Below are 27,846 nucleotides of genomic sequence, written 5' to 3' on the forward strand. Positions count from 1 at the left end.
ATCAGCAACTTTTGGCACGTGGCCCACCAGGGTAAGCCCCCTGGCGGGCCGGGCTGGTTTGTTTACCTGCTGCGTCCACAGGTTCGGCCGATTGCGGCTCCCACTGGCTGCAGTTTGCCACTCCAGGCCAATGGGGGCTGTGGGAAGTGGCGTGGGCCGAAGGATGTGCTGTCTGCCGCCCCTCACCACCCCCATTGGCCTGGAACGGCGAACCGCAGCCAGTGGGAGCTGAACCTGCGGACACGGCTGGTAAACAAACTGGCCCTGCCTGCCAGGGGCTTACCCTAGTGGGCCGTGTTCCAAAGGTTGCCAATCCCTGGTCTATCTACATATTTCTGTCATGGTACTGGTATATACTCCTCAAATGTACATTATTTTCTAGTAGTCATGTCACAATAGGGTTCTAGAAGCTGAATTTGACCCTGAGATAGTCAATGTTACTGGTTCTCTCTTACATCAGATATAAGTGTGTACATTGGATCAAATCGCACATCCCTTACTCACATGAGCAATCCCACTGCAGTCACTGGGACTACTTATGTTAGTGAAGAAAGCAGCAATTGGCACTATAATTTCTTTTCTTTTAAAGAAGCGTATATCCCTATTTCAACACCGCCATAATTGTGAGGGCAATTAATGTTGCTCTAAAAGAGCTGCCATTTTACATATACTTATCAGAAGGCAGTCCAATCTGATAATATAGTTCAAAACACAGGAAGTGTGTCTCATGCTTTAAATGCATGAGATAGGCAGGAGACTTTCAAAGTTGTAAGTTAACCCATTTTTTAAAATTACAGTATAATTAAGCAGTGGTTTAACTCAAGTGCCTTTCTTATGTCTGAACCTACAACTATCAAAACAATGTCTTATGTGATTGTTAATTATTCTGTTATAATTAACACCCCTCCTAAAAGTAACCTATGACCGTATACTTAGAATAACTGGGCTGGAAGAGAAGAGATGTTTCTAATGGCCTTACTTTTCCTTGAGAATCAAATCCCCTTCAGCCCTTTTTTATCTACCTAACTGCATCTGAATTTAGGACCAATCCTACAAACATTTGCACATATGCTTAAAATTTTACTCAGGTGAGTAATCCCATTGATAAGAACATAAGAATGGCCATACTGGGTCAGACCAATGGTCCATCCAGCCCAGTATCCTGTCTTCCAACAGTGGCCAATATCAGCTCCTTCAAAGGAAATGAACAGAACAGGCAATTCTCAAGTGATCCATCTGCTGTCATTCACTCCCAGATTCTGTCAGTCAGAGGAAAGGGACACCCAAGCATGGAGTTGCATCCCTGACTATCTGGGCTACTAGCCATTGATGGACCTGTCCTCCATGAACTTATCTAATTCTTTTTTTAACTCCATTATAATTTTGGCCTTCACCACATCCCCTGGCAATGAGTGAGATAGTTCATGTGTGCAAAATTATTCACACGTCTGTGTGTAAATTGTTCTTAACCTAGCACACTTCAAGACACTCTTAAATAATAGTGATATAACTATTATAATATCTTTAGTAATATTTAATCTTTACTTTACTGCAGATTGATTACTGACTCCATTCCCTAGTCAATTTTGAATAAGTTTCTCCCTATATTGTCATCATGATATTTTTTTGAAATGTTATAGTTACAAGAAAACATGGATTCAGCAAAATCAGATTATATTTTGATTAATTTCATTGAAATTAACTGACATCAGAAATTGAGTTGCAATAAACTCATATTTATCAATTTTCTCCTCCTGTGAATTAATAAGTGCTAAACATAAACACTGCATTAAACCTCCCAAACCACTAAGTGTATGGCTAAAACATAATGTTAAGTACATTACTACAAGTAAGTGCTAATTAGGTCCCTTTGGCATTACTGCAATATATTAGCTAATTACAAATTCTAAGTTCACTCCTAGGACATATCTGTTTTCTAATGGTTGGAGACTCTTCCATTACTGTTAAAACACAACTATAAGCAAAGTAATAGAAGTTATGTTTTATTTTTCATTACATTATATTTCATTACAATATTTCTAAATTTAATGTAATGTCTTTGAAGCACTCTGCAAAACCGGAGCTACACAAATAATAATAGAAAAGGCAGCAGTTATACAAAGGCATTCAGTGAGCATTACAGGGATGGGTACAACAGACTTGTAGGCAGATAGCTATGTATGTCCAGAGTTCTATACCTATTTCATCCCACCTAGCAGTAAAATCTGGTCATTGTAGACACCATTCCTAATGCCACACAATTTCTCTGTAAGTATATTCAGAGCTTCATAGATTCTAAGACTGTGTGGTCATCCAGTCTCACTTTCTGTATAACACAGGCCATAAACAAACATTCCAGTTTCTTCAGATCTGCACGCAGCAATCCCTTGTCCATTCTCATTAATAGACAAACACTTAAAGATTAGCAATAATATTCACCTACAGAAGACACTGGAGATCAGAGAGAATTGCATTAAACAGCAAATTTACATATCTTTGCACAAATATCAACTATTTTTTCTGGTTTCCAAAACCAGAAGTATCAGATAACAAAATAAATTCAAATTATTTATTCAGTGAATATAATACTCCAAAATTGTTGTATCTTTGGTCTGTATATCATCTGTATAGCACATTAAATTCACAGAGAGATAATTATGTCTTGATAGGAAAAATAGCATAAAAATAATCACATTTACATTACATGATGACTAATTTGCCATGATCAGCGCAGATAGTTACATTTAATTCAGAGGACTCCTGGAATATTCTTGCTACTTACAAACAACAGCTAATAGATCACTGTATGTGTTCTGCCATCATACATTTGTTTTCAAAATTTGACTGAACTGGCTGTTGAATTTCATTCTACAATACCCACAGAAGGCAATGAAGATTATCATTCCAACTTCAGAAACTGAGCCTGTTGTGTCTCATTTCCCTCCTCAGAGCAGGCCTTAGTCCTGAGAAAGAATTAAAAGTGATATTTTCTACAAAAGAAAGCAAGTTAGCAGAGGCTCTCTCTTTACTTGTCCCGCTCTTGGCATGGAATAGGCTTGAAGGTCATTTCGATGTTTTCCAGAAGTACAAAATCATATCTGCACATCTGCAGCCTGCATAAATAGACAAGGGGAGAGAATACGCTCTCAATATAAAATAATTTTCTATTTTTAATTCACGTTCAAAATACTGTAGTATATGAATGATTAAATTGGTGGCATTTACCACCTTTAAGAAAATATGCTCGAGACAAGGAGATAAGTCTTTTTGTCTCAATTTACTCCTTATTCGTTGGGTAATAAGCTGAGTAGTGCTGTGGGGAAGGAGTAGGAGTGTCCTGTCAGGCTGACCAATAAAGATAGGTGTTGTCATTCAGTCTGGGGTGGATTTAGTCTTCATTCAAACTGGCCTCTTGGACTGAGTGGCTCTGGCATAGAATAGCCAATTCCTAGGGAACCATTAGGGTTGACTATTTTGTTGATCCCCTACCCACTGAGGCACAAAGATCTCTTTCTAGCTGGGGCTGGTTAGCAGACATGTGTGATGTAATCCTTCCTTAGCATTCTCCTAAGGAAGGGATGTGGCTATTATAAGTGAATGGGGCAATGCAAAACCAAGTCATCCCATTTCCTCCTTTTTCTTGTTGCAATGGCTGCCTATAGGAGAAGGTTTTATGTAGATAGCGGAGGCTCAATTTGGCACGTCAACATTAAGAAAAGTCAAAATTCTCACAATACTGTAGTACCAGATTCTCCCTTGTCCTAGCATGGGTGCGCACTAGGGTAAGGAGGGCATAAAGAACCCTCTTTCTTTGTGAGACCCACATAAGAGCCATGCAGAAGTACACAGTGCCCCACAGAGGCAGGGAGAGGCCATGGCCCTGCACCTCATGCATGGGTAAATAGAGCTGGATAGAGGGGCTGGATGAATGTGGGGATAAGAAACTATCCCACAAAGGAGTATTACAGCAGCCTCTATACACTGGTGCTCCCTTTGGGGCAGTGTGGCTATGCACTGCCCTCCAATTCACAGCTGTGCCTAAATGGTATAATCAATCCAGGCCCATAGTAGGATGGGTTTTAGCGGATGACATGGAGAAGATTAAAAAATTGGGAAAAGATGTACAGCCTCTTTGGTTATTTCATTATTTATCAGTGGAGTTTCCAAATCAGTTATATCTCCACTCATCTGTGAGTGAAGGAACAGTGGTTTACCATATGTTGTACAAAACAGCAAGCTTGGGCCCCACTCAATAATCCCTAGGGAAGACAAATTAATAGACTGTATAGATATAGTGGTTCCCTCTGATTTTATTAATGAGTCTAACCTCCTATGCGCTGTGTTCTGCAGAATTTCAGCCAGTAGTTTCTGCATCAAAGCCATAATTTCTAGTTGAGCTAAAGCATATATTTTTAATAATACTTTAATTTTCTGTGGAACAGGAGAGAAGCAATTCTTGCATAGTTCTGCTGGAGCCTTGAGCATTTATTCATCTAGAGCACCACACAAGAAAGCGTCAAAGAACTCATGGAACAGCTTCCAGGCCAAGCTGCAACAACAAATCATTATATATATACACCTTTAATTACATAGTGCTGTAATGTACACAGACTACTCTGCAAGCTTCATATTGGAGTTTGCTCTCTTCACCAGAGAGATCAGGTGAAGAGTCCTGAAAATTGGGACCATTCATCATCTGTGTGGATCATGTGGCAGTTCAGGTGAGAATTGTCCCATCTATGATATTCCTTGGACTACAACTGTCCCCTATTAGCATAGCGCCATGGGTCTCTCTTCTCCCTGCACCTGTGCCCTTTTCTTAATCTAATCTTTTGCTGTATGAATATTTCAGACCTTTCTGATTATGGTGTATTTATGTAATTATTGTCATTATGTCTAACTACATGAAGTGAATATGTGTAGTCATTCTAAATTCGAAGTATTTATGGAATTACCATGAGCAATTATGTAATTACAGCATATAAAAGCATCATAAAATCTGTATTAAAATTATTTTGAAATCTCAGACTCAGACTTTAAGGCCAAAAGGGAGCGTCGTGATCATTTAGTCTGACCTGCATATTGCAGGCCACAGAACCTCACCCACCCACTCCTGTAGTAGACTCATAACCTCTGGCTGAGTTACTGAAATCCTCAAAGCATGATTTAAAGACTTCAGGTTACAGAGAATCCATCATTTACTATGATTTAATCCTGCAAGTGAACCTTGCCCCATCCTGCAAAAATTCCCAGGGCCTCTACCAATCTGCCCTGGGGGGGAAATTCCTTCCCAAGCCCAAATAGGACAATCAGTTAGACCCTGAGCATGTCAGCAAGACCCACCAGCCAGACATCTAGGAAAGAACTCACTGCAGTAACTCAGAGCCCATCTCATCTAGTGTCCCATCTCTGGCCATTGGACATATTTGCTACAAGCAGCTGCAGATTGGCAACATGCCAGCATAGGCAGTTTTGTCATACCATCCCCTCCATAAATGTATTAAACTCAATATCGACACCAGTTAGATTTTTGCCCCTGCTGCTCCCCTTGGAAGGCTGTTCCAGAACTTTACTGCTCTGATGGTTAAAAACCTTCATCTAATTTCAAGCCTAAACTTGTTGATGGCCAGTTTATATCCATTTGTTCTTCTGTTCACATTGGTGCATAGCTTAAATAATTCCTCTCTCTCCCTGCTATTTATCCATCTGATATATTTATAGAGAGCAATCATATCTCCTCTCCGTCTTTGTTTGGTTAGGCTAAAAAAGCCAAGCTCCTTGAGTCTCCTCCCATAAAGTAGGTTTTCCATTCCTCTGATCATCCTCGTAGACCTTCTCTGCACCTGTTCCAGTGTGAATTAATATTTCTTAAACATGAGAGACCAGAACTGCACACAGTATTCCAGATGAGGTCTCATCAGTTCGTTGTATAATGGTAACTTCCTTACCTCTCCTGGAAATACTTCACCTGATGCTGCCTTAGTTGAATTGGCTTTTTTCATAGCCACATCGCAATGGCAGCTCATAGTCATCCTGTGATTGACGAAACACCCAGGTCTTTATCCTCATCTGTGGCTTCCGACTGATACATTCCAACTTGTAGCAAAAATTCTTGTTGACAGTCCCCAAGTGCATGACCTTGCATTATTAAATTTCATCCCATTTCTATTACTCCAGTTTTCAATGTCATTCAGATCTTCTGTGATACTCCAGTCTTCCTCTGTATTGGCAATATCTCCAACTTTGTGCTATCTGCAAATTTTATTAGCACACTCCTAATTTTTGTGCCAAGGTCATGAACGAATAATAAGATTGATTCCAAGGCCAGTCCCTAAGGAATACCATTAGTAACCTTCCTCCTGCCTGACAGTTCACCTTTCAGTATGACCCACTGTAGTCTCCCCTTTACCCAGTTCCTTATCCACCTTTCAATTCTCATATTAATCCCCATCTTCAATTTAACTAATAATTTCCCCAGTATGGAATGTATTGAAATCCAAGTAGATAAGATCTACTGCATTTCCTTTGTCTTAAAAAAAATCAGTTGTCTTCTCAAAGAAAGAGCTCAGGTTGGCCTGGCATGATCTACCTTCTGTAAAACCATGTTGTATTTTACCTCATTTACCTCTATGTCCTTAACTAGTCTTGCTTTCAAAATCTGTCCCAAGACCATGCATACAATTGAGGTCAAACTAACTAGCCTGTAGTTTCCTGGATCACTTTTTCTCTTTCTTAAAAGTAGGTAGTATATTAGCAATTCTCCAATCATAGGTATGACCCCCACGTTAATGGATTCATTAAAAATCTTTGCAATTGGCTTTGCAATATCATGTGCCAGTTGCTTTAATATTCTAGGATACAAATTATTTGGGTTCCCTAGTTTGGTCCCATTGAGCTGTTTGAGTTTGACTTCCACCTTGGATGTGGTAATTTCTACTTCCATACCCTCATTTCCCTTAGCCACTCTGCCACTACTCCTAAACGTCTCATTACCCTTACTAAAAACTGAGGCAAATTACTTGTTTAGGTGTTGGACCATTCCTAGATTATCTTTAATCTCCGCCCATCCTCAGTGCTTAGCAGTACCACTTCTTTCCTTGTTTTCTTTTTATTTATATGGCTAACAAACCTTTTACTGTTAGTTTTAATTTCCTTTGCAGGGTCCAACTCTGCTTGGCTTTTGACAGTTTGCACTTTTACCTTACACTTAGTGACCTCCAAAAGATAGCTTTCCTTGCTATACCATCTGATGCTTCATTTCTTTCTGCTTTTTCTGAATAACCAGTCTGAGATGCTTGCTTATCTGGTTTGGTCTTCAACCCTTCCCTATGAATATTTTCCCCTTGCTTGGGATGTAGGCTTCAGATAGTTTCTGCAACATTGACTGAAAGTAATTCCAAGCATCCTTCACATTCAGATCCTTGGTTTCTTCAGTCCAGTCCACTTCCCTAACTAATTCCCTTCCTTATTTTTTCAAAAAAAGTTTGCCCTTTTGAAATCAAGGACTCTTATTTCAGACCTACTTTTCTTTATCCTTCTATTTAGTTTAAATGGAATTAGCTCATGAATACTCGAACCAAGGTTCTCCTCTACAACCAACTCTTCAGTGAGGTCTGGCTACTTACCAATGCTAAATCTAAAATGGCATCACCTCTTTTTGTTTCAGTGACTATTTGGTGAAGAAATCTGTCAGCTATCGTATCCAGGCATACCTGGGCCCTACCATTATTAGTAGCACTTATCCTCCAATCTATATCTGGGAAATTAAAGTCTTCCATAATCACATAATTCCCAGTAGTATTTATTTCATTAAAAATATTAAAGAGGTTTCTATCCATACCCAAATCATATTCTGGGGGCCTGTAGCATACCCCAAGCACCATCCCAGTGAAGTCTCTCTTAGATTTCTTCCCCAACATGAGTTTGACTCAAACAGATTGCATTTTATCCCTTCCATCACTTGTAATTTCTTTACAGTCAACTTTATCATTAATATATAATGTTACTCCATCACCTTTACCTTTATTTCTATCTTTCCTGGCCTGCACATACACTTCAATATCTGTGTTCCAGTCATGATTACAATTCCATCATGTTTCTGTTATCCTATAATACCTGGTTTCACATCTGCATCAGTATTTCTAGTTCCTTCATTTTGTTACTCAGACACCTTGCATTGGTGTACCGACATCTTAGTTGTTTCTGCTTGGCTTCACCCAGCTTCCTAGTCTGATTAGGTTAAATAATTCTACTGCCAGTAATACCAATGACACTATCTTTCCTCTTGATGTCCATTCCCTTACCATCCGTCATTCCTTTCTCCATTGCTCTATCCTCTTACTTGATTTTCCTCCTGCTCAATACTAGAATCAGGCATGCAGATTACATGAATATCTCCTAACCATCTTCCCCAAATTCCTCGTTTAAAGCTTTTTAATCATTTGTGCCAGTCTCTATCCCAGAAGTCTATTTCTGTCCCTACTCAGGTGAAATGAGAACAGTCCTCTGTTTGTGAATGCCTCCCAGTGGTTGAACATCCCAAAGTCCTCCTTATAGCACCACTGCCCAAGTCATCTGTTGATAATCAGAATCTTGTCTCACCTCCATTCTTCTCTTCTAGGGACAGGCAGAACTCCACTGAAGATTATCTGAACCTTCATTTATTTAAGCCTCTTCTCCAACCTGGCAAGTCTCTCTTGATGCATTCCGGTGAGAAGCTAGCAGTATCATTTTGTCCTTCACGTGTGAACATCAGTGGATTCTTTCCTGCTCCCAATAGGATCCTCTCCAGCCTCAGGCCCATATGCTGTATCTTAACTCCTGGCACACTCTTCTGTTCTTTGGATCAGCTCTGGTGACAGGCCTGTCCATTTTTGGAAGAGAGTCCACAATCACATAGACCTGCCTCTTTCTTGGATTGTGCAGTGCACCAGCCTTCCTCCTCCTGTTTTTTTCTGTCTTTTGTTCTCACTTGCAATCTTATGCGAGACATTCTCTATCCTTCTGGGTCTCCAAACTGGCTATCTCCACTGTCTCTTCCCCTCTTTCTGTATGACTATTCCCTCTTCTCTTCTTCCTTACCCTCCTACCTCTGTTACTGCCTGCTGCACTCCTTCTTCATTTTCCAATTCAGCAAACCTGTTCCTCAGCTCTATTTCACCTTCAATAGCAGGTGTTCTCCTCTGCCTGGTTCTGACAGTCACATGCTTCTACTTACCACTTTCCTCCTCCAGCAATATACCCTCACAGTTCTCCAGTCCAGCTTACATCTGTAAGTCTTGTGGTTTCCCTTCAGCCTTCTCTCGCCTTCCCTCCATCATGTGCTCAAATCATCTTCAAAGCTCAACCATAGTTTCGACCTGCATTTCCAAACCTCGACTCTTTTACATCATCCCTATCAGGTGACACTTCATATAAAGCACCTTTCAGGTGCCCACTTCAGGATAATGTACATCTCACGGGCTCCACACCCAGTCATTTTGTCTCTTCCATTTCTTAGGTCACTATCACAGTTGCCTCTCTCACTGTGATAGCCTTCACACCTAAGCTCCTGTCAAGGGAAAAAAACTTCCACAAATTAAAACCACCACACTCACTCCCATGAACTCCCCTTAAAAACACCCACCCAAACTCCCCTGTTTTCAGCTGTTTGCTGGCTATTGTGCTGCAGCTTCTGCATCACTGACTGGCTGCCTTGATAAACCCACTAATCAAGGCTCCACTGTGAGCACACTGCCTCCTGTCAGTCTCTGCAAACAGAAAACAAACCAGCAACCAAAGAAGCAAGCAAGCAAGCTCTCAAGAACTCACTCATTGCTTCTAAGGAACAGGAACTTGCCTCCCTTCCCTTCCAACAGCTCTCCCCTCAAACTCCCCTGTTTTCAACTCTGATGGCTTGTTCCTGTGACACTGGCTGGCTGCTTGGCTGCCTGCCTAATCACGGCCCAGCTGTGATCCAAGACTCTGCGTCTCTCCCAGCACATTGCCCCCTACCAGCCTCTGCAACCTGAAAACAGAAAAGAAATCAGCAAGCAAGCCACAAGCTATCTCTGAAGAACTCATTCACTCACTGTCCCTAAGGAACAGGGGCTTGCCTCCCTTCTCCTTCAACTGAGCTCCATTCAAACTCTCCTGTTTTCAGTTCTGTTGCTGGCTCCTGTGCTGCTGCTCCTTTTGTTTTTGTTTGGTATTTTGTTGTTGTTGTTTACATTTACTTAAAAACACTACATATTTTTGGAGAGCGAGGAAGGAGATTATATAATTCTTTCACTGCCAAGCTATATGCATCTGAAAATAGGACAGTATTGGAACCTAACATTAAAATAATGGACCATGTGCAACTCATAGTAAAATTAATGGGAGTTCCAAGCATGAACAAGAACATAAGAATGGCCATACTGGGTCAGACCAATCGCCCATTTAGCTAGTATTCCTGTCTTCTGATAGTGGCCAGTTCAGGGGCCAGAATGAATGGGAATGAAAGGAATGGGCAATTTGTCCAATGATCCATCTCCTGTCATCCAGTCCCAACTTCTGGCTGTCCACAAATAAGAACACAAGGCAAGACTGAGATTGGGCAGTCTATTTATGGTCTGCCTACTCTACCGGATTACTCAATTTTAAAAAAACCTTGGATGCTGATAAACCTTATGAAATGGCTCTCTTGTTTTACAGTTGTTGGATAGAAAAAATATTTACAACATTTAGGTCTTAGAGTCTCTCTCACTATAAATGCTTTTAAGTAAAATCATTCTAGCTCTGCTGAGAGTAGAATCGTTACATACTTCATCATACTAATTAGGCCTGGTCTACACAGTTTTACAACCGATTTAATTATTTCAATTAGGTGGGTTTTTTTACCAAAATAGTTCTATTAGTACAATCCCATGTGTGGATAAAGTTAGTTATGCTGCTATAAATGTGCCTAATACCAATATAGCTTATCCCCTAAATGTATGGGAGTAGGCTGTACCAATATAAGCACCTTTCTACCAATATAACTATGTCCACTTTAGGGAGTTGTACACCTTTAGCTATACTGGTTTCAAATAGGTATAGCTGAAGTGGTACAAAAGCTTTGTAGACAATGCTTTAGAAATAGAGATACCTGAAATCCATAACAAAGAAAATAAGAATTATCTTGCTCATTCTCCCTCTCTCCTCCTCCCCAAAACCTCCCCAAATGAAATCTTAATTGGAAATTTCATGGGACAGCCAGCACCTCAAAACCTTTTTTCTTGTCTATTCCTTTGCTTACATGCTTCACATTTTGTCTTGCTACCTGTGCACAGGAAATGACCCTCATCTTCAATCCCCATTATTCATTTTATACCATGCAAGATGTTGTTTTACATATTTTATTCCCTGAAGCCAGTGGTAAGCTGGAGCCAGTTCCTACCAGTTCCCAAGAACCGGTTGCTAAAATTGGACCTCCGTGGAGGAGAACCAGTTGTTAAAGGGCTGGGGGTGGGCAAAGAACTCCGATCCATGGGCCGGACCATCCTGTTGCTGCCAGGATTCCCAGCTGGGGAGGCTGAGGCTCCCTCGGCCCCTCCTCCGCTTCTCCCCAGTTGCAGCGTGGCCAGCGTGGGCACCAGCTGGCCAGCTCAGCTGAGCTTGGGAGTTGTCCTGCTGCCGCTTTTTGAGTGGCCCGGCAAGGTGTGGGGGGGCTGCTGCAAGCTCCAGGGCTGGCCAGAGGGGAGGAGAGAAGAGGGGGCAAGTGGGACAATTGGCCCAGGCCCTGCAGGGGCCCCCGGCCCCACGAGGATGTTTCCCTCAGGCCCTCCCCCGCTTCCCCCACCCCTCAGAGCCACAGCATGGCCAGCGTCTGGGCAGTTCAGCTGACCTCTGGGCTGCCGGCAAGGTAAGGCAGGGGGGCTGCGAGCTCCAGGCCTGCCGGGGGTGGGGAGGAAAGTGGGGCAATTTGCCCCAGGTGCCTGGCTCCACCAGGATGTCTCCCCCCGCAGAGCTGCAGCGTGGCCAGCAGCGGCTCAGCTGAGCTCCTGAGTCGTCCTGCTGCTTTGAGCTGCCGGCACAGTAAGGCGGGGGCTGCAAGCTCCAGGGTCACCAAAGGGTGAGAGGCAAGTGGCGCAATTTGCCCCAGGCCCTGCAGGGGCTCCCACCCCCACGAGTATGTCTCCCCCTGCCCCGGCCCCTCCCCCGCTATGTCCTAGAATGGTCCAGGATAGCAGCGCCACCCACAGGCAGCATAGGTATGCTGTTACGCCCAGGGTTCAGCCCCCAGAGCAGCACAGAATTGGGAGGGTACAAAGGGGGCTTAAAGCAACCTTTGCCCTTACTTTTCCTGGGCTGCAAGGTTTATTTTGTGCCTCTAAGGGTATGTCTACGCTGCAATTAGACAACCATGGCTGGCCCAGGCCATCTGACTAGGGCTCACTGGGCTCAAGCCAAGGTGTTGTTTAATTGCAGTGTAGATGTACAGGCTTCGGCTGCAGCCCGAGCTTTGGAATCCTCCCACCTCACAGGGTCCTAGAGCTTGGGCACACCACAATTAAACAGCCCCTCAGCCTGAGCTCCACGAGCGTGAATCAGCTGGCACAGGCCAGCCACAGGTGTCTAATTGCAGTGTAGACCTAGCCTACGAGGCACAGAACAAAAACAGCACATGGGATTCCAAGTAAATTGCCATGGGATTCCAAGTAAATTAGCAAGGTTCTGACTTCTTAGCTGTATGTTATTTAGGACTGTTATTAATTCATAATAGTCTACTTTTGTCAATGACTCATAATTCCAAAGGTATATTTTCCATTCAGTACTCATTCTCTTAGACTGGGAACTCATATTATATTTTGTTTGAAATTCTGCCTTTGCTGCACTTGGCATTTGTGTGCGGAATATATTAAAATGCAAAAATGTTGCTACATTAAATGCAGGATAAATTGTGAAGTAAAATCCTCCTACCAACATTCTAGTGAATGGTCTGTTCTCACAAGACGGAAAGGCAAAGTTTAAATGTTATGGTGTCTGTACAGTTATCTGTGGAGATTTTATGAATGGCTACTGGGGTACTGTCAACTTTATGAACTGATTAATATATTAATAGTTAAAGGAGCTTAGGAAATGACATGTAAGCATTAAAACTGAAATCATACATACTTATCAGTGTCAGTAAGCACAGCATAGACTCATAGACTCTAGGACTGGAAGGGACCTCGAGAGGTCATCGAGTCCAGTCCCCTGCCCTCATGGCAGGACCAAATACTGTCTAGACCATCCCTGATAGACATTTATCTAACCTACTCTTAAATATCTCCAGAGATGGAGATTCCACAACTTCCCTAGGCAATCTATTCCAGTGTTTAACTACCCTGACAGTTAGGAACTTTTTCCTAATGTCCAACCTAAATCTCTCTTGCTGCAGTTTAAGCCCATTGCTTCTTGTTCTATCATTGGAGGCTAAGGTGAACAAGTTTTCTCCCTCCTCCTGATGACACCCTTTTAGATACCTGAAAACTGCTATCTACATACATGTTTTGCTCTTGTACTGTAGAATCCAAACAGGGGCAGACCCTGTTTGCTTACTCACACGCGGAGCTACGCTAAAGTCAACAGGTTTGTTCTCTATGTGCGTGTGAGAAAATCTATATACAGACACACTGCTGAGGACAGAAAAATGCTGAAATAATGTTTTAAAATGTCTGTTACAGGAAAGGGTTGAATCTTGCATACTTTAGAGATGCAGGTCTATCCTCACTCACTCACAGGAGTGGTCCTTTGAACTAATTGTGACTGCTTGCATAAGGATGGCAGTATCCTGCCAGAGTAAGCAGCATGTGCACAGAACTTGCATATACAATGGAGTGTGTACTTCATATTTATGCACAAATCAACTGTTTCGTGGGATGCATTATGTCTTAGACAAGGATATAATTTGTTGTGACAACAATATGCTTGTATTTAGGACTATGCATTATACACAAATTTCCACAAGCAGCCCAATAAATAATTTCCAGAAACACCTCAAACAATCTAATCTTCAAGTATCCTTTTTACCAATTGTCCACTTACCTTTCTGGATCTGTAGTAGATCTTAGCCTCATTCGGAGAATCCTGAGCTTATATTTTGGGCCTATTAGAGTCCTTGTAGAAAAAGTCAAGGAAATTCTTGATATTTTGTCAAAATCCTCATAAAATCCAACAAAGATACTGGCTTGTCTATACTGCTGAAATGTAGCAGCTTCACTAGAGAGAAAGTATAATACATTATTATCTGAGTCAGATCCTCTGTTATTAAAAAATTACTCTTTGTAAGATGTCTTGATTTGTGGTTAAGTTCAGAACTGGGAGTCTGGAGAACTGGATCCATATTCCCTGGTACATGTATTCATTTTACACCACATTACATGTGTAAACTGGCCCATACCCTGCTGTTACTGACCAGGGACCACCGCCACAGTGTAAGGAGGATTCTCCTGTAGGACAGAGCTAGCAAAGGGTTCAGAAAAAGAAGTATGGCCAGAGGAGATGTGACCAGGATACCACTGTCCCATGCTGATCCCTGGCTGAGTCATCAACTCAGTGAGACAGTTTTCATTTGGTGTACATTAGAGCCTCCCTTAGCCTGCTTTAACCTAGCCCATGGGCATCAGCCCTACACAGAGTGCACTAGGATCTGTGCAATTCAAAGGTGATCTTTAACATGCATATACCCTTAATACTCTATGCCCTGTGCAGAGCAGCCAGAACCAGAATCTGGCCCCTAGATTTTATTCTGCCTCTGCTTCTGCTAAATACTTCTGCGAGACCTTTGGCAACTCTTTTAGGGACTAAATTTCAAAACCAGGTATGTGCAATTACACTTGCAATAAAACATACCCCACGGTGTACCTACTTTGTACCTACTTTGTATAGACAACTTCTACAGCTGTGCATACAAACTGTAAAATTACATACACAAAATGGGTAATTACACGTCTCACTGGCCATTAAGTGTACAATTACCCAATTTATGTATGTTATCATGGTAACTGTGCACACAAAATTAGGTACATATAAGTATGCACATTTTTGTGTATGCTCTGTGATTCTGAACAGCAGGATCATAATTTCTGTGCTTCTGTTTCCTCCCCTTCAAAATGGGAAAAATAATAATTATTTACCTACCTTGAGAAATTAAAGTAATTGATGTTTATAAAGTTCATTGCAATTTTTGGATGAGAAACACTATATGTGTCAGGCATAAGATAATATAGGTCACTTATATAGGACATAATTCTGAGCTCACACTAGTTTTCTGAGTGTCACTCCACTGATTTCAATGAAGTTACTCCCAATTTACACCTATGTAGGTGGCAGGAGAAAAAAGCCTATATACACATATTACATGAAAATGTCTTTAGATTCTAACAAATCTGTGAAAGCCAAGACAAATCTGAGTTGCTAATGTCTTAATTCAGCACTGTTATTGCATGTATAATGGTAAAGACTCTTTAAGAACGTTTTTTACATTCAATAATAAACAGCTTGCTATTGAACTGACAGCTAAAAACAGTCTGCTCAGTAACTTTTTAAAATAACTGGTAAGCAGTCACTGTCTCAGTGTGTTAATTCTCAGACTACTTTGACTCTATAAGATAGTGCCCTCCATTTTTATTTTAGATCTGTTAGTGAAAGGGACCACGATAAGTTTCTAGACATAGTATGGCTTTTCATTTTTATCTAAAAGCAGAAAAACCTCAACTGATCCTCTACTATCTAAGCTTGTCCTATATTTACCCAATTAACAGAACTTTTAATGGTTTTCTTCTTTTTTTTTAATCTATCCCAATAGAGATAAGGTTGCAAGGTAAGGCAAGTTTAGATAAATAAAAGATAAAAAACCTATTGAGTAAAACATGACTTACCTATTCATTTTTGATTCTATTGTGTTTCCAGCACTGTCTGTTATTTTAATTCTAATGAAACCTCTCCTAATGCTTTTGTTCCAAGTAATAAAATCCACAAAGTAGTAATACACTGCAAAATAGAAACAGAAAATAATAATATTCAAAGATTGAATTCAACATTATAAATATGATTCCTGTTCTCTCCCTATTAAAAATACTCATTGGATGACGATGATGACTCATAATCTCTCTCTCTAGATTACTGGTTCAAATCAGAGGTAAGAGGCTATTAAGTAAAGTAGTTTCCATATGATGGCTATTTGTAGTTATGTGACTAGAGCTGGTGGCTTCCCCCACTCCTTAGAAGGAAAGGGTCCTGTCACTGGACTGGTTACCTCCTGAGCACCTCCCTCATGCCCAGAGGTGGTTTTCCATCTCTGTTTCTCTTTCTCCTCTTCTGAACCTCTTATGAAATTTACCCAGCCCTGGTCTACACTATGAGTTTAGGTCGAATTTAGCAGCATTAGATCGATTTAACCCTGCATCCGTCCACATGACAAAGCCATTTTTGTCAACTTAAAGGGCTCTTAAAATCCATTTCTGTACTCCTCCTCGACAAAGGTTGAATTTGGGGTAGCGTGGACGCAATTCGATGGTATTGGCCTCTGGGAGCTATCCCAGAGTGCTCCATTGTGACCACTCTGGACAGCACTCTCAACTCAGATCCACTGGCCGGGTAGACAGGAAATGTGCTGCAAACTTTTGAATTTCACTTCCTGTTTGGCCAGTGTGGCGAGCTCAGAGGTGACCATGGAGTCCCAGAATCACAAAAGAACTCCAAGATGGACCGAACAGGAGGTACTGGATTTGATCACTGTATGGGGAGAGGAATCCATGCTATCAGAACTCCATTCCAAAAGACGAAATGCCCAAATATTTGAAAAAATCTCCAACGGCATGAAGGACAGAGGCTATTAACAGGGACCTGCAGCAGTGCCACGTGAAACTTAAGGAGCTCAGGCAAGCCTACCAAAGAACCAGAGAGGCAAACAGCCACTCTGGGTCAGAGGCTCAGACATGCCGCTTCTATGATGAGCTGCATGCCATTCTAGGGTGTGCCCCAACAACTTCCGCACCCCTGTGTGTGGACTCCGTCAATAGATTCTCACGCAACAGGGATGCCGATTTTGGGGATGAGGAAGATGAGGAGGAGGAGGTTGAAGACAGCACACAACAAGCAAGTGGAGAAACCATTTTCCCTGACAGCCAGGAACTGTTTATCACCCTGGAGAAAGTACCCTCTCAACTCACCAAGGTGGGCTCCCGGACCTTGGAGGCAGAGAAGGGACCTTTCGTGAGTGTACCTTTGTAAATATAATACATGGTTTAAAAGCAAGTGTGTTTAATGATTAATTTGCCCTGAAGACTTGGGATGCATTCGCGGACAGTACAGCTACCAGAAAAGTCTGTTAACGTGTATGGGGATGAAGCAGAAATACTCCAGGGACATCTCAATGAAGCTCTCCTGGATGTACTCCCAAAGCCTTTGCAAAAGGTTTCTAGAGAGGGCAGACTTATTCTGTCCGCCATGGTAGGACACTTTACCATGCCAGGCTAGTAGCACGTAGTCTGGAATCATTGCATAACAAAGCATAGCAGCATATGGTCCTGTTTTTTATCTTTCTGTGTTATCCTCAGGAGAGTGATATCATTCATGGTCACCTGATTGAAATAGATGAATTTTATTAAGGGGATAAATCAGAGGTGGCCATTCATGCTGGGCTGTTTGCCTGTGGCTGAACAGAAGTCATCCCCCCTGGTAGCCACGCAGTGGGGGGAGGAGTGAAGCGATCATCCCAGAGATTTAGGGTGGGTAGTTGTGCTGCACGTTAACCTGAAAACTGAAGCCCCTCCTTTTAAATGGGCAACATTTTAAATGGCCAACCCAATGGGTGCTTGGTATGAGAAATGAGGGTGCTGCTGTTTGAAACCATTCCCACATGTTATGAAGGCTAAAAAAACCAAAAGACTGTGGCTTACAATGTCTGCCTACAAGCAGAATTCTGTTGTCCGCCAGCCCCGCGTATGTGATTTCTCACACCAAACCAACAGGCTCTCAATATAAGAGGCAAATGCAACCTTGTAAAGAAAGCACATGCGCTATGTAATGTTAACAGCTTGGTTCACTGTGAAAGAGTCTATCCATTGTTCTCTAAAATGTGTCTTTTTAAATACTACTCTCCCTTTTTTTCCTCCCACAACTGCAAATGTTTCAATGCTCCCCCTATCATCTCCATCCCAGAGGCTAGTGAAGATCAGAAGGAGAAAAAAAACACACTCGCGATGAAATGTTCTCTGAGCTCATGTAGTCCTCCCACACTGACAGAACCCAGCAGACTGCATGGAGGCAGACGACGTCAGAGTGCAGGAAAGCATACAATGAATGCGAGGACAGGAGGGACGCACGAGAGGACAGGTGGTAGGAGCAAGAGGAGAGGTGGTGGGATCAAGATGATAGGTGGCGTCAGCGTGATGAGAGGAGGCAGGAAGCAATGCTGAGGCTAATGGAGGATCAAACTGATATGCTCCGGTGTATAGTTGAGGTGCAGGAAAGGCAGCAGGAGCACAGACCACTGCTGCAGCCCCTGTGTAACCAACTACCCTCCTCCCCAAGTTCCATAGCCTCCTCACCCAGATACCCAAAGAACACGGTGGGGGAGGGGCCTCTGGGCACCCAACCACTCCACTCCAGAGGACTGCCCAAGCAACAGAAAGCTGGTATTCAATAAGTTTTGAAGTGCATTGTGGCCTTGTCCTTCCCTCCTCCCCTCCTCCACTACCCCACCTGGTGCTTCCCTCCTCCTCCACTCCTCCGGGCTACCTTGGCAGATATTCCCCCATCTGTGTGGTGAATTAATAAAGAATGCATGAATTTGAAACAATAATGACTTTATTGCCTCTGCTAGCGGTGATCAAAGGGGGGGAGGGGAGGAGGGTTGGCTTACAGGGAAGTAGAATGAACCAAGGGGGTGGGTTTTCATCAAGGAGAAACAAACAGAACTTTCACACCGTAGCCTGGCCAGTCATGAAACTGGTTTTCAAAGCTTCTCTGATGCGCAGCGTGCCCTGCTGTGCTCTTCTAACCGCCCTGGTGTCTGGCTATGCCTAATCAGTGGCCAGACGATTTGCCACAAACTCCCACCCCGCCATTAACTTCTCCCCCTTACTCTCACAGAGATTGTAGAGCACAGAGCAAGCAGTAATAACAATGGCAATATTGGTTTTGCTGAGGTCTAACCGAGTCAGTACACTGCACCAGCACACTTTTAAACGTCCAAATGCACATTCTACCACCATTCTGCACTTGCTCAGCCTATAGTTGAACAGCTCCTAACTACTGTCCAGGGTGCCTGTGCATGGCTTCATGAGCCACGGCATTAAGGGGTAGGCTGGGTCCCCAAGGATAACTATAGGCATTTCAAATCCCCAACAGTTATTTTCTGGTCTGGAAAGTAAGTCCCTTGCTGCAGCTGTTCACACAGATCAGAATTCCTAAAGATGAGAGCGTCATGTACCTTTCCTGACCATCCCACGTTGATGTTGGTGAAACATCCCTTGTGATCCACCAATGCTTGCAGCAGCATTGAAAAGTACCCCTTTCGGTTTATGTATTAGCTGCCTTGGTGCTCCGGTCCCAAGATATGGATATGCGTTCTGTCTATCATGCTACCACAGATAAGGAATCCCATTGCAGCAAAGCCATCCACTATGACCTGCACATTTCCCAGAGTCACTACCCTTGATAGCAGCAGCTCAGTGATCATGCTGGCTACTTGGATCACAGCAGATTTGCCCACTCCAAATTGATTCCCGACTGACCGGTAACTGTGTGGTGTTGCAAGCTTCCAGAGGGGTATCATCACTTGCTTGTGAACTGTGAGGGCTACTCTCATCCTGGTATTCTGGCGCTTCAGGGCAGGGGAAAGCAAGTCACAAAGTTCCATGAAAGTGCCCTTACGCATGCAAAAGTTTTGCAATCACTAGGAATCATCCCACATCTGCAACACTATGTGGTCGCACCAGTCTGTGCTTGTTTCCTGGGCCCAGAATCAGTGTTCCATGCCATGAACCTGCCCTATTACCACCATGATGTCCACATTGTCAGGGCCTATGCTTTGAAAGAAGTCTGTGTCCTTGTCCTCATCACTCTCATCATCACCCTGCTGTCGCCTCCTCGCCTGCTTTTGAAGTTTCTGGTGCTGCATATACTGCAAGATAGTGCGCGTGGTGTTTACAGTGCTCATAACTGCTGCGATGATCTGAACGGACTCCATGCTTGCTGTGGTATGGTGCCAGCAGGAGAGCAGAGTGGCAGCGGAAGCGGTCGTTCAAAAACGACAGTTTGCAGTCCTATTGCACTGTCTGCTACCAGCAGTACCCAGGACCCAAGATTGGCAGCTGAGCTGAGCAGGCTGCACGCTTGCCATGGTATGGCATCTTTGCGGATAAAAGGCGCGAAACGATTGTCTGCCATTGCTTTCACAGAGGAAGGGGCGACTGATGACACGGCTTACCGGGCTGGCTTACAGGGAATTAAAATCAAGAAAGGCAGTGGGTTTACATCAAGGCAAAACACACACAACTGTCACACTGAAGCCTGACCAGTCATGAAACTGGTTTTCAAACCCTCTGTGATATGCAGCGCGCCTTGCTGTGCTCTTCTAATTGCAAACAGTAGTAGCAAACAACGCCAGCAAGCTTTTAAATGTCCAAAGGCATGTTCTACCACGATTCTGCACTTGCTCAGCCTATAGTTGAACTTCTCCTTATTACTGTCCAGGCTTCACGAGCCATGGGAGCAAGAGGTAGGCTGGGGTAGGTGTAACCGCACGGTGCTGCCGGCTGGGAGAGAAGCCTGAGGCAGAAGCCTCCAGCTTGCATTATATTCAGGCAGGACTGAATCTCTATGAGACAAAACATAGAGAAGAGAATGACCTGGAGTCACTCCCATTTATGTCCAGGCACCCTTGACTGATCTCACTGAGGTCTGCCAGGTGCACCCATGTCTGCCGAGGTGCCCCTGACCGACCTCACCGAGGTCGGCCAGGAGCACCCACGACATGACCATGATGGCTAGCAGTCGTACTACACCATCTGCTGCCGCGAAGGCAAGGAGCTGCTGCTGTGTAGCAATACCGTACTGTGTCTGCCAGCAGCACCCAGGAGACGTACAGTGACGGTGAGCTGAGTGGGCTCCATGCTCGCCGTGGTATGTCGTCTGCATGGGTAACCCAGGAAAAAAGGTGAGAAACGATTGTTTGCCGTTGCTTTCACGGTGGAAAGAGGGAGGGAGAGGGGCCTGACGACATGTACCCAAAACCACCCGCTACAATGTTTTTGCCCCATCAGGCACTGGGAGCTCAACCCAGAATTCCAATGGGCGGTGGAGACTGCAGGAACTATGAGACAGCTATCCACAGTACAGCGCTCCGAAAGTCGATGCTAGCCTTGCTACTGTGGATGCACTCTGCCGACTTAATGCACTTAGTGGGGACACACACAATTGACTGTATAAAATTGATTTCTAAAAAATCAACTTCTATAAAATCAACCTAATTTCGTAGTGTAGACATACCCCCCAGTCTTTTTTGTAGCTAATCCTACTCTCCCTTTGGGGACTGTTTACTAACAAAATCCATCCAACAACAGTCTTCAACCCCCCCCCAAATAATACCCTTCACCACTACCTAAAAGTTCATGCTCTGCTCTGGCTCTTCTACCATTCTTGGAGCTTTACCTCTGTCTCAGTCTGTTTCCTCATCAGTCTGCCACTCGCAGCCTTTTCTACTAGGAGTTCAGCGTTCTAGCTTTGACTTCCTTCTCCTGCCAGTGTCTCTCCTGCAGGCGTCTGAGGGAGATGGCAGCATATATACTGCTGTCCTACTGAGAGCTCCTCTGGATCTGTGGGGAGAGAGGGGCACCATGCCCCACCCTATACCACAGGGCTCCTGATTCCAGATACCTTAGTGTCCTGGGTTTTCCCCATCCAACTACTAACTCCCTGGGACTCTTTCTTCTCTCTTCTGGCTTTGACAACTATGTCCTCCTTTTCTAGTTCCAATTTCCCTGAAACAGGGTTTTCTGGCCTCCTCTAGGCCTAAAGGGCCAGGATACCCCATTACAGATCCACATCACAAAACAACCAGCATTATTGGTGTTAAGAGTTTGATCATGTATTCCATTGCTCAGACAAAACCTCTATTCACTTCAGCGGGAGCTCAGCCTGACAAAGGAATGAGGGGGTCAGACTCGAACTGCCATCTTTGTTGGCAGCCTCCAGAGACAGTGAATGAGAATGTTGTAAAGCATTACACTTCCAGAAAATAGTTGAGATATATTGCCAGAATGTTGGAGGAAATTGGATTACATTATGGCTGCCAATACAGTACCTATTGTGTGAATAATCAGAAGAAAATAAACTATTTGGGGTTGTTATATATCTTTTGAGCACTAAATTCAATTAAAACTGTTTTGTATATTTTTTTTAGTATTCTTTGCTCAAAAAACAAGTCTCACTTTATATAAATGTTTTAAGTTTGTTTTCCCTATGTGTGTTTTGGGTTTTTAGTTTGATTTATCTCTTGTTTATTTCATAGTCTCTTTTGTTTATTTGTTTCCTCAGTAACCTTTTTTCCTTTTCAAATCTCTAGGGATTATCATAGGTTTCACTCAGTAATTACCCTACTCTCCTGACTCATTTATTGGTCTAATTTCTCTGTTGGTTCTTGCATATTAGTACTTTACTGTGCCCAGTTGTGTCAGGGCTTCTTGTTCTGCTACATGTGTTTTGCTTATTACTGTATATGTACAATACAACCATGTTCCCTTCCTTTCCCACCTAAGCAAGTTCTCTCACCCAGCCTCTCCTCAGTAACTGACTAGCCTAGCTCTCTAGCTCCCCTTTCCCTCCTAAGAGCCCATCTTTCTCCATATCCAATGCAGCTGCATTCATTTCTCTTTCCTATTGAGCTCACTCATTGCTTACTATTCTGGCCAGATCATCCCTCTCCTTTCCCCATTCTATAAACTGACATTTAACGGACTGTTTAGCTTCTTTTTATTATAGTATTTTACAAGTCATATAGTGGCAATGTTCAAAATTTAATCAAGAACATTTCATCTTTTCTGGATCAGTTAATAATCAGTGACAAGTTTGGTAAGTGTAAAAAAGTAATGCATGGTCAGTCACTTACTGCAGAATGGTTCTTGGCCTGAGGTATCAAAATAAGCCTTTGTCTCTGGAGGGTCTTTTTGGATTAAATAGTTTTTCCACTTATCAGCAAAATAACCTGAAATACAAATTTTATAAAATTCAACATTAGAGTACTAAGCAAAATAGCAACAAATACAAAAGAGCAAATTACTGAAGGTTATACATTTATCGTAATTTTTCAGTGCATTAATTGGGAAAGAAAACTGATTTGGAAAACATAAAAATAATCCAACCAGTCCAACAGATAATATATATCCTTTCAGTCTTCAGTAGGCCACTTAACATACTTCTTATGCTATACCAAGATCATAAGAATTGTCATTCTGGATTAGAGCAGGGGACCATCTTGTCTAGTATCTTATTCCAAAAGTGGCCATTACCAACTGCTTCAGAGGAAGACGTAAGAAACCTACTATTGAACAATTAAGGAAAAGGTCCATAGGTAAAGTTTCTTCCTGTTCTTCTTATCAGTTATCTTACCACTAAATTATGAGGGTTGATACGCTTCCTAAGAATGTTGGGTTTTTTATCCTGTGAAATGTATTTGTGGATATTTTATCTTATAAATGTTTAATCCACTCTGAATCCTACTAAACTCTAGTTTAAATGTAAATGTAATGTAAAAAGTATTTCCATTTCACCCGTTCTTTAATTTGTTGCCAGTCAGTCTCATTAATTGTCTCCTTATTCTTGTGCTATGAAAGAGGTTACATGGGTATGCCTGATTTAACTTCTTTACCATTTATTATTATGCATATTTCTATCACGCCCCTCTTATTCATCTCCTCTCTAAATGAAACTGTCTCAATCTCTTCAATCTCTCCCTAACCATACATTTCTACATGATTCTAATTATTTTTGTTGCCTGCCTCTGTTTTGGACTAGTAAGCCCAGTGAAGAAAGTTTATATGAACTTAACCCCTGCAATGAATCTAGAGGCCTTTAAAAAAGCAGTCATAGCATTAAAACTTTAGGTTATTTTTAGATGCTAGGTAGTTCTGCAAGCAACCCCCCTTCCACAGATCCTGCCAATGTTTCCTGTAATATTTACAGAAGGCTGCAATATAGATACAAAGTTTAAACTACTTGAGAAACAGCTATTTTCAGTGAAGAAACTGCTATGAAAAAGTCATCAATACATTATTTCTCCTTCCAACTTATAAAACAGACACCACCATGTAACTCTTACCCAGTACTGGACATGGCATTGGTTGAAAAGCTTCACAGCTGGCACATTTTCCATTCTTGTAATCCAAGTATGAATCACAAGGGTATGTTGTTATGTTGCAACTCCGTCTCAAGGATGACAGGAACAAGAAAACAGATCTCTGATGGTCACATTTAAAAAACTGAGCTCCTTTAATTAAAAAAGAAAAATTAAAGATCTAAGGAATATGCACTCAATATAGCTCAGTGGTTTTGAGCAGTGGCCTGCTAAACCTAGGGTTGTGAGTTCAATCCTTGAGGCGGTCACTTAGGGATCTGGGGCAAAATCAGTACTTGGTCCTGTTAGTAAAGGCAGGGGGCTGGACTCAATGATCTTTTGGGGTCCCTTCAGCTCGATAAGATAGGTATATCTCCATACATTTTATTTTATTTTATTTTATATCTTTTGCTAAAAAGAAACAATATTAGCCACACAACAAAATACCATATATGCTCAATCATAAGCCAGTTCATTTATAAGCCGACCCCCACAAGATGGATAAGTAAAAATGAGAAATTTTTATAACCCGTTCATAAGCTGACCCTATAATTCAGGAATCAACAAACTTTGGTTCCCAGGCCATCAGGATAAGTCGCTGGTGGTCTGAGATGGTTTGTTAGTGTCTGAGCATCTGCAGGCAAGGAGGTAAACCTAAGTAAACAAAGTGTCCCGGCATGCCAACTGCTTACCCTGACGGTCCAGGGCAGCAACTGGTGGGGACATTTTTTGGGAGGGAGAAGCTGGAAGTCAGGGGAGTAACCCCTGTGATCACCCACCACATGACACCACCCCTAGCCTGGGACCCCCACACTCTCCCCATCCCATCCCTTCTCACCTTATCTGGGGAGGGCCAGGGGAGGATGTCTTTGATCTGGCTGGAGCTGCTCCAGCAGGTTGTGCCGTGCGGCTGCAGCCTGCTCTGGCAGGCCAGACCGGGCGGTACTGCTGCAGCATGTTCCAGTGGGCTGGGCCAGGCAGCACAGCTGCAGCGTGCTCCGGCGGTGTGGCCACAGCCTGCTCTGGGGTGTGGGGCCAAGTGGCACAGCTGCAGCCTGCCAGCCCCAGAGCTGCCGCTGCTTTGGAGGCAGGGGGGAGAGCAGCATGGCCAGAAGTGGAGAGACTCTTGCCCTGCCTCTTCCCTTCTGTCTCTGCTGGCTGTGCTGCTTCTCCTTGCTCCCTCTGTTGGGGGGAGGTGCTGTGTTCCACCTCTCCCTCTCTATACCCATTCATAAGCTAACCTCCGTCTCTGGTGCTTCCCTTTTTTACGAAAAAAAATTGGTTTATGAACGAGTATATATGGTAATCCCATTTCAGTTCTTGCTAAATTATTCCCTACTGCTCAGGGAGAAGGTTGACCTGTGGTTTATTTGGCTACCAGCTTTCAAAGGTGAGGAATGGATTTATACCTATCCAAAAATAAAAGATGAGGAATTAAGGAGGAGCTAGAGTATACAGTTGCTGAACAAAGGAGCAGTGTACATAGAAAAAGTATTGTACTGAGCCCTCTTGCAGAATTTACAGAGTTATTGGGATTAAACATGGGCCCAAGTCAAAATGGGCCAAATTGCCCTTCACGTGAGATGGAGCTCAGGGAGAAAGACCTTCCGGGAGCATCTCCTTATCAAGATTTCCCCCATGCTGTTCTTCTGGGGGGCAAGTTCCTCTCTTCCCACAAACTAGGCTGCAGGACCTTTCCATAACACTGTAGATGACCAGGAATCCTAAAGGATTCTCAAGTATCCAGGGCCATCTACACAGGGCCCGCCACAACAGTTCTGATCCCTTGTGGTCCCACATTACTCTTGGCACTGGGGCTCTGTCATAAACAGATAGCTAAGGGTTAATGTTCTTTTACCTGTAAAGGGTTAACACAGGGAACCAAACACTTGACCAGAGGACCAATCAGGAAACAAGACTTTTTCAAATCTGGGTGGAGGGAAGTTTTGGGTGTAAGTTCTTTGTCTTGGGTCTGACCCTCTCGGCTCTGAGAGTGATTTTTCTATCTCCTGGCTTTCTAAACTTCTGTTTCCAAGTTGTAAGTACAAGGATAGTAAGACAATAGGTTTATATTGTTTTCTTTTGTATTTACATGTGTGTAGTTGCTGGAGTGTTTTGAATTGTATTCTTTTTGGATAAGGCTGTTTATTCATTTTTTTCCTTTAAGCAATTGACCCTGTACATTGCCACCTTGATACAGAGACTATATATTATGTCCTTTTTTACTCTTTTTATATAAAGCTTTCTTTTTAAGACCTGTTGGAGTTTTTCTTTAGTGGGGACTCCAGGGAATTGAGTCTGCAGCTCACCAGGGAATTGGTGGGAGGAAGAAGTCAAGGGGAAAATCTCTTTGTGTTAGATTTACTAAGCCTGACTTTGCATACCCTCTGGGTGAGGGGGAGAGATTAGATCTCTCGGTACTTGTGTTTCCAGGACTGGAAGCAGGGAATCTCCTAGGGTCGTCCAGGGAGGGGAGCCTGGGAGGAAGTAACAAGGAAACAAGGGAAATGGTTTATTCCCCTTTGTTGTGAGACTCAAGGAATCTGAGTCTTGGGGTCCCCCAGGGAAGGTTTTGGGGAGACCACAGTGAGCTAGGCACTGCATAATTCTTAGCTGGTGGCAGCGATACCAGGTCCAAGCTGGTACCTAAGCTTGGAGGTTTTCATGCTAACACCCATATTTTGGATGCTAAGGTCCAGATCTGGGAAGAAATGTTATGACAGGCTCTGCTGTAAGCCATTCTACCAGGAACTCTCCCTAGTCACAGCTGCCCAATAGACATCCCTCTTAACAGGAGGTCCCCACCGCAGAAGGGGTCTGTGGAAAGGCAATACAGCTGCAGCCTGTAACATTATATCACCTTTTCAATGTAAACTCTCTGGGAGAAGGATGTTGTACAACTGCTGTACGCCCAGCCTCTCATTCCTCCCGTGGCATGACTATATACACATATACAAAGATAGTAAGCATCTTACACACACTGTATACATTGTAAATAATAAGATACAGCAGGTATTTTGGTCAAAATCTAGGTAGCAGTGTGCATGGACTAATTCTTATTCATCCAGTAGCAGAGTGGGAAAGAAAAAGAATACACTGGGCTCAGCTATCCCAGCAGTTCTATACATGCAAGCCCCACTGATTTCAGTTTTGCCTTACCAAACCTTAGTTGATTAACTGTATACATCTTCTGCCATGCTCTTTTCTGAATTAAAATGAACATATCTTTATTTACCACTAAACAGTGTTTGTGGACAGCCAGGCTGATCTGCTCCTCCGTTTGGATAGAAATCGATATGTCCTAAAGGTTCCCTGAAGCCTAGAACTAAAGTAAAAACATCTGAGGTAATAAAATGCATCAATGGAATTTTCAAATTATACTTTGTAATTACACAATAAAGTTTAATAAGGCGTTGCAGGGGTCATCCCACTCCTGCCCTGAAGGGCTTAAAACAGCCCTGGGAGAGGGCTGCAGTGGGGAAAAAGCTAGGCTGATTGAGGGAAGCAGTCACAGGTGGGGTCAT

At 43.0% G+C, this 27,846-nt stretch overlaps 1 protein-coding gene across 5 annotated transcripts in view; it reads right to left on the minus strand.

Moving 5' to 3' along the window:
- Positions 1-1,987: 1,987 nt before the first annotated feature.
- Positions 1,988-27,846, minus strand: part of LIPI (lipase I) — a 37,503-nt gene continuing 11,644 nt past the window's right edge. The window contains exons 5-10 of one of the 5 annotated variants that reach the window (XM_050959249.1): positions 27,558-27,647; positions 24,308-24,475; positions 23,099-23,194; positions 15,864-15,975; positions 14,029-14,202; positions 1,988-2,963 (exon numbers count right to left, since the gene is read on the minus strand). In XM_050959249.1, coding sequence (XP_050815206.1) covers positions 2,900-2,963; positions 14,029-14,202; positions 15,864-15,975; positions 23,099-23,194; positions 24,308-24,475; positions 27,558-27,647 — 704 coding nt within the window. In that variant the 3' untranslated portion in view covers positions 1,988-2,899. Of the gene's footprint in view, positions 3,114-4,686; positions 10,007-14,028; positions 14,203-15,863; positions 15,976-21,592; positions 21,807-23,098; positions 23,195-24,307; positions 24,476-27,557; positions 27,648-27,846 lie in introns of those variants that run through there. The other 4 variants (XM_050959234.1, XM_050959239.1, XM_050959259.1 and 1 more) reach the window with 4 other exon arrangements.

The sequence above is a fragment of the Gopherus flavomarginatus genome, chromosome 1 (genome assembly GCF_025201925.1).
Source record: "Gopherus flavomarginatus isolate rGopFla2 chromosome 1, rGopFla2.mat.asm, whole genome shotgun sequence".
NCBI lineage: Eukaryota > Metazoa > Chordata > Testudines > Testudinidae > Gopherus > Gopherus flavomarginatus.